Consider the following 7,500-nt stretch of genomic DNA (forward strand, 5'->3'; position numbering starts at 1 on the left):
TCTTCTTCTCTTCCCCCCCCTCTCTCTCATCTCTCTCTCGACCTCCTCCGCCGTTCCTAACCCCCCTCCCTACTGTACCCCCTACTCCCCCCCACCCCCTTCCTCCCGCACCTCTGCTCTACCTCTCAGGAGACTTGGCGCCTCCGGTCTGGCACTCCGTCCTCTTCCTCTCTCTGCGTCTCGGGCTGTTTCTCTTTCTTTATGTTGCTCTCCTTCTCTCTTTCTCTGTTTTTTTTTCTCTTGATTTTTTTCTCCCTCTCTATGTTTCTCTCTCTCTTTCTCTCTCTCTCTCTCTCTCTCTGCTTCTCTCTCTATCTCTCTATTTATGTTTCTCTCTATATATCTCTATGTTTCTCTCTCTTTTTATATTTATGTTTACCTCTCTCTCTCACTCATCATCCCTACCTCCCTTCCTTCCCTCCTTCCTTCCTTCCTTCCTTCCTTCCTTCCTTCTTTCCTTCCCTCCCTCCTCCCTCCCCTCCTCCCTCCCTCCCTCCCTCCTTCCCTCCCCCCTCCCTCCTCCCTCTCTCCTTCCTCCCCCCCTCCCTCTTCCCTCTCTCCCTCCCTCCTCCCTCCCTCCCTCTCCCTCTCTCCCTCCCTCCCCTCCTCCCACCCTCCCTCCTTCCTCCCCCCTCCCTCCTCCCTCTCTCCCTCCCTCCTCCCTCCTCCGTCTCCCTCTCTCCCTCCCTCCCTCCCCTCCCTCCCTCCCCTCCTCTCTCTTTCGCTTGCCCCACAGACTGCTCTTGGCGCCTGTCAGACTCTCTCTTCTGCAGCTGTTCTCCCTTCTGTATATTCTCTTATTTATTATCTTTCTTCTTCTTCTTCTTCTTCTCTTTCTTGCTAGTCTCTATATTTTTTCATGCATGATTTTTTTATTTCTATTTTTTCATACTCTTTGTGTGAGTATGCCTCTTTTCTTGCCATCGTCATTATCAACATCAATATTATTAATGATTATAATCAATAATGGTATTGGTGTTGTTGTTGGTGTTACTATTACGATCATTATTACTCCCCCTCCTTCCTCTTCATCATCTCCTAATTCTCCTTTCCCATTCCCATTCTTCCCCACCCCCACCCCCACCCCTTTCCCCTCTCCCCTTTCCCCACTCCCCACTCCCTTCCCCCTCTCCCCTCTCCCCCTCTCCCCTCCCCCTCTCTTATTCCTTCCGTTTCTACCTACTCTCCCCTCCCCCCCTTTTCTCATGACACTCCCATCAATGCGGTAATGAATGGTATACCCCCACCCCCTCACCTCCATTCTCCATCCCCCCCACTTCCATTCTCCATCCCCCCCTCCCCATCCTCCATCTTCCATCCTCCCTTTCTACAAGCCACTCAAAAAAGACGAAGGAAAAGAAAGGGAAAAAAGAATAATCGGGAAGAAATGCGAATGGCATTTCTGGTATCTTGCCAGAGTCTATCTCTCTCTCTCTCTCTCTCTCTCTCTCTCTCTCTCTCTCTCTCTCTCTCTCTCTCTCTCTCTCTCTCTCTCTCTCTCTCTCTCTCTCTCTCTCTCTCTCTCTCTCTCTCTCTCTCTCTCTCTCTCTCTCTCTCTCTCTCTCTCACCTTCCCTCTCCCTCTTTCCCTCTCTCTCCCTCCCTCTCCCTTCTTCTTTTCTTCCCTCTCCCCCCTTACCTCCCTTTCCCTCCTTCCTTCCCTCTTTTTCCCTCCCTCCTTCCTTCCCTCCCCCTCCCTCCTTCCTTCCTTCCCTCCCTCTCTTTCCCTCTCCCTCCCCCCTCCCCCCCCTTCCCTCCTTCCCTCCCTTCCCCTCCCTCCTACCCTCCCTCCTTCCCTCCTTCCTTCCCTCCCTCTCTTTCCTTCCCTCCCTCTCTTTCCCTTGTAAAGTACAGTGTCGTTACGTGTTCCTTTAGTACCTTGTTATGCAGCCGCCGTAGTGATAACAGGGCGCGAAGATATGTTAAGACCTGTTCAAGGGGATGTGCTGGAGATAGTGAGGCCGTTGCTTTTTGTTGTGGGGTTATCGTCACTGTTGTTGTTGGTGTTGTCAGTTTTGTTCTTGTTGTTATTGTTTTTGTTATTTTTTTATTATTATTGTTAGTGCTACGGTTGTTGCTGCTGTTTCTACTACTACTACTACTACTACTACTACTACTACTACTACTACTACTACTACTACTAGTAGTACTAACTACTACTACTACTACTACTACTACTACTACTACTTCATCTTCTATTTATCATATTATTACCATTACTTTTATTATTATCATATTCTTCCGTATTGTCACTCTCATCATTGTCATCCTCGCTATCTCCGTATCGTCCTCATTATCATTAACATTGATGCTATTGTCGTGTCTTTGATAACATTTTTAATTATTTTTATTATTATTTAAAAAAACCTTAGGTTGGGGTTTCTCTTGGCGTCTGGAAATAGGATTTTTTTTTTTCCAAAATGTTGATGGGAGTTGATGAAGGAAATAAGAAGAATTAAACGAGAAAAGAATGACGAAGAGAGAGAGCAAAGAGAAAGGATGTATGACTTAGTCCAAATACAAGAAATAAAAAGCATATATTCCGTTATGGGGATGTTTGGTCGGGGGGGGGGGGGGGGGTCGTTAGCACAGAAAACGGGTTCCGTGCCAAGTAAGTATAACATTGTGTAAAATCAGCATAAAAGGTAAACAGACCCCCCCCCCAAAAAAAAAAAAAAAAAAAAAAAACATTTGCATTTCAATGAGTGTCGCGACGGATTCTAAAATCAGTCATGAAAATTATAATCTCTGTATCGTTTTCTCCTTTATCATCTCAGAAGAGAATAAAGCCGTGAGAATTATATCGCCGTATGAGTCAAGCCAGTGCCGGTGAGCAGCTCTCTCTCTCTCTCTCTCTCTCTCTCTCTCTCTCTCTCTCTCTCTCTCTCTCTCTCTCTCTCTCTCTCTCTCTCTCTCTCTCTCTCTCTTTCTCGTGCTCTTCCTCTTGCTCTTTCTCTCTCTTGCTCTCTCTCTCTCTATCTTGCTCTCTCTCTCTCTCTCTCTTGCTCTCTCTCTCTCTCTCTCTCTCTCTCTCTCTCTCTCTCTCTCTCTCTCTCTCTCTCTCTCTCTCTCTCTCTCTCTCTCTCTCTCTCTCTCTCTCTCTCTCTCTCGTGCTCTTTCTCTTGCTCTTTCTCTCTCTTGCTTTCTCTCTCTCTTGCTCTCTCTCTCTTTCTTGCTCTCTCTCTTGCTCTCTCTCTCTTTCTTGCTCTCTCTCTTGCTCTTTCTCTCTTTCTCTTGCTCTTTCTTTATCTCTTGCGCTCTCTCTCTCTCTCTCTCTCTCTCTCTCTCTCTCTCTCTCTCTCTCTCTCTCTCTCTCTCTCTCTCTCTCTCTCTCTCTCTCTCTCTCTCTCCCTCTCTCTCTCTCTCTCTTGCTCTTTCTCTTGCTCTTTCTCTCTTTCTCTCTTTCTCTTGCTCTTTCTTTATCTCTTGCTCTCTTTCTCTCTCTCTCTTTCTCTCTCTCTCTCTCTCTCTCTGAAGATGACCGAGCAAGCCATCTCAAGACGGGAGGCAAGACGTAATCAAGTTCCTCCAGGCGTTTTGACGACGTCGCGACAACCAATATCTTGCTTTTAATACCGACGATAAAGCGATCGCCAGGAACTTCTTCGAGATAATGACGCTTTTATCTTATTTATTTTTTGACTTGTTTCATTTTGTTTTGTTTTATTTTTTTATCATATTTTTTATTGTTTTTTTTTTTTATTTATCTTTCCTGTCTTTTGGGGGGATGTCTCGGCTTTTCTGAAATCTTGGGAGATAAACAAGATAGATAAATCGATTGGGTGGGGAAGCTTAAGCATTTACTTAACTTTTTTTTCTGTCTTTATTTGTCTAGATTTGGTTAGCCAGTTATATCTACCTATATATGTAGCGAGATAATAGGTAAGTCATATATATATATATATATATATATATATATATATATATAGATACACACATATATGTGTGTGTGTGTGTGTGTGTGTGTGTGTGTGTGTGTGTGTGTGTGTGTGTGTGTGTCTTTTTATTACTATTCCTACGTCGGGGAGGAGGTAGAAAGGGTGGGAGGGATATCCGCCGCCCCGAGAATTCTCTCAAAAGAGGTGCTCTAAGCGGGTCTGGGCCTCCTTTTCACTCCCTCAAAAAGAAAAAAAAAAAAAAGAAAAAAAAGAAAGAAAAAAAAAAAGCCTTCATTTTGGACGTGGCTTCCGAACGAACAGCGTCGACGCGTTCGGAGAATTTGCGAAGGAGATCTCGCGTGTGTTATGCGTGTGTGGTGTTGCCGCTGTGGTTGTTATTGGTGTTGTCTTTGTTGTGGTTGTGGCGGCGCTTATGGTGGTGGTGTTGTCGCTTTTGTTATTTTTGTGGCGGTGTTTTTGTTATCAGCGTTTTTTCAACGTTGGTCGGGAAAATTCTGTTCGTGGTAAACGCTTGTATGTTGTTCTACTTTTACCTTTTTATTGGTTTATTTTTTGTGTGAGAGCGAGTGAGAGAACGAGGAATATGTGCGTATGAATGTGTGTGTATATAATATATATATATATATATATATATATATATATATATATTTACACATATATATGTGTGTGCGTATATATATATATATATATATATATATATATACACAGACATATATACATACATACGTACATACATGTTTACATACATACATACATTTACATATGTGTGTGTGTGTGTGTGTGTGTGAGAGAGAGAGAGAGAGAGAGAGAGAGAGAGAGAGAGAGAGAGAGAGAGAGAGAGAGAGAGAGAGAGAGAGAGAGAGAGAGGGGGGGGGGGGGGGAGGAGAGGAGAGAGAGAGAAGGGGGGATATGTAAATAAGTGCATGTGTGCGAGGTTAAATACATGTTATACTCTTTACAAAGTTACACATCGTACATTACATCAAAACTCACTAGAGATACACGCTTAAAATCGCACTCACTTCGATTGCACTCACTTCAGTCCCACTCGTCTCGATCCTACTCACCTCAGTCCCACTCACCTCAGTCCCACTCATCTCAGTCCCACTCACCTCAGTTCCACTCACCTCAGTTCCACTCACCTCAGTCCCACTCATCTCAGTCTCCCTCCACCCAGTCCCACTCACCTCAGTCTCCCTCCACCCAGTCCCACTCACGTCAGTCTCCCTCACCTAGTCCCACTCACCTCGCTCTCTGCTTTCTAACAGCTTATTAAGAGCCCTCAACACACGCAGGTCTTGTAGCCTGACATGCCTCTCCACTGTCACGTCGAAACCGTCATATCTACATTTCTGATATGTTGACAGTTGTAGATAGCGCTACATGTGTTGATATTGCTCTCCCGCTGCATAGAGTGGGGGATGCTGCTGTCGTGTGTATGTAAATAAACATGTATAAATTTTATGTACATATGTATAAATATTTGCGGCTGTAAAAAGCTAGCGAGCGGGGGTAGTGAAATGCGGGTAAAATGACCGCAGAGTTTTATCGCTTTGAATATTAATTTGCGTGGTATTGTGTCACAAAAATGGGCTGTAATGTCTACATGTTCAAAGTCAGAGTGTAGGCTGTATGGAGGAGGTGTACTGTGGTGTAATCTTAGGTATCAAGAAATGGTAGTGAGGATGATAACAATGATAGTAAGGATGATGAAGGTGATAATGATAATTATAATGATATTATGATAACGATAACAACAATAACAATAAAGAGAATGATGATCGCAACATTTTATTATGAAAGCCTTATTATTACTATCCCGATTGTTATAATCATTAGCATCATAATCACGGATGCTGTAAATATTATCATTTTTACTAGTAATATTATCACCATCATTATAATCATTATTGTCATTATCACTGTACCACAGGCCTTTTTCTCCTATATGCGCTCTCGAAAGCCGGCCCGAAAGAACAAAGGTTATTTGCGATCAAAATTATGATGCTAATTTTGGTGCGCTTATTTGCTAAGGCTGTCTCCTGCTCACACTTCACAAAATAGCAAAAGTTTGAGCCGAGTTTGGCCCTCCCCTCTCTCTCTCTCTCTCTCTCTCTCTCTCTCTCTCTCTCTCTCTCTCTCTCTCTCTCTCTCTCTCTCTCTCTCTCTCTCTCTCTCTCTCTCCCTTTCTCGGTCGTTCGATCTCATTCTGTCTCTCCCCTTCTGTCTCTTTCTCCCCACTGCCCCTCTCCCTCACCCCCTCCGTCTTCCTTCCCTCTCCCTCTCCTTCTCCCTTTCCCTCTCCCTCTCCTCTCCCTCTCCCTCTCCTTCGCTTTCGCTCACCAACAGGCGGCAAGAATATCTCCTTAGAAACTTTTGCTGTTATTATCGCACTAACACTCGAGGGCGACGCCTCTCATCAGGCCTCCATATGTCGCACGAAACGGTCTGTGTAAAAGAAGTGATGAATGGAGGGGGAAGGAGGGGGGGGGGGGTCGAGATCAGGGATGGGTGGGGGAGGCCGAGGCCGAGGAGTGAGAGAAGGCTGAGGTATAGGGGTGAGATAGGGAGATTTAGGTAAGGGAGCTCAGGGTTAGGGTAAGGGCAAGAGAGGTAGGGAGAACCAGGTAAGGAGGAACACAGGTAAGGTGGGGATGAAAGGGGTAATAGGTAGGAAGGTGTGGGTAAGAGGGGGAGGGCAGGGCATGGGTAGGGCTGAAGGGGAGGGAGGAAAGGAAGGAAGGTCGAGGCGAAAGGGAATAAGAGCAAGGGGGCGGAATCGAGGCTGAGGTAGGCCCCAGTTAAGGGAGAAAGGGAAGGGGTTGGGGAGGAGGGAACGGAGAAAGGGAAGGGGGGTGATACAGTGCGTTAGTCGGTCCTTGCGCGTGAATGAAGTTAAATCGGTTTTAGAAAATTTGATTAACTACGGTTCTCTGTATTGCTGGCGTCACTGTTGTTGCCCTTGTTGTTGTTGTTGTGTTTAATTTGATTTTTTTCTTGTTTTCTTTTTTCTTTTCCAATGGGACGACTTCATTTCGAAGAGAAAAAATAAAATAAAAATTATCTGAAATGAGAACGAATCACGAGTGTTATAGTTAAGCCACAATTTTCGTATATAGAGTTGAAATTTTAAAGCAGTAATTAGAATAAATAATATATATAAATAATAAATGAGGATAAAAGCACAATGAAACCCACGAACCACAATTAATTTGACTTATAGTACTAATATACTACACAGTGACAAACAATATTTTTTGTCGAGTTTTCGACAGTGCCATTACTGATATAATTAGTCGTGTCTTAATATATGCAAAGTGGCATCGTTAGCTGTATTAAATGGAGTGAATTTCAAAATGGAGAGCTTTTCGGGATTTCCGGCGATGACGCAGTACCTCATTCATTCGGCATTCCTTATCACCATTCATTGATTTTCGGGAGATAATGTGCACGCGAGGTTGTTGAATACCTGCGGGCGGGGCGGAATACAAAGGCTTCTCGCTCCTGCAGGGCTGCTGGTCCGAGCGGCTTTGTTGGGCTCAGGGCTCAGGGCGCCTGTATTGGCGGGCGTGGCTGGCGTCCGTGCGTCGCTGTCTATTTGT

The 7,500-nt window shown here is 44.7% G+C and overlaps 1 protein-coding gene across 1 annotated transcript in view; it reads left to right on the forward strand.

Annotated features, from left to right (window-relative positions):
* The first annotated feature begins 2,809 nt into the window (after nucleotides 1-2,809).
* LOC125024879 (sodium channel protein type 10 subunit alpha-like) overlaps nucleotides 2,810-7,500 on the forward strand; it is an 18,516-nt gene continuing 13,825 nt past the window's right edge. The window contains exon 1 of the mRNA XM_047612646.1: nucleotides 2,810-2,828. Coding sequence (XP_047468602.1) covers nucleotides 2,810-2,828 — 19 coding nt within the window. The remainder of the gene's footprint in view (nucleotides 2,829-7,500) is intronic.

The sequence above is a fragment of the Penaeus chinensis genome, unplaced genomic scaffold (assembly GCF_019202785.1).
Source record: "Penaeus chinensis breed Huanghai No. 1 unplaced genomic scaffold, ASM1920278v2 CTG_8628, whole genome shotgun sequence".
NCBI classification, from domain to species: domain Eukaryota; kingdom Metazoa; phylum Arthropoda; class Malacostraca; order Decapoda; family Penaeidae; genus Penaeus; species Penaeus chinensis.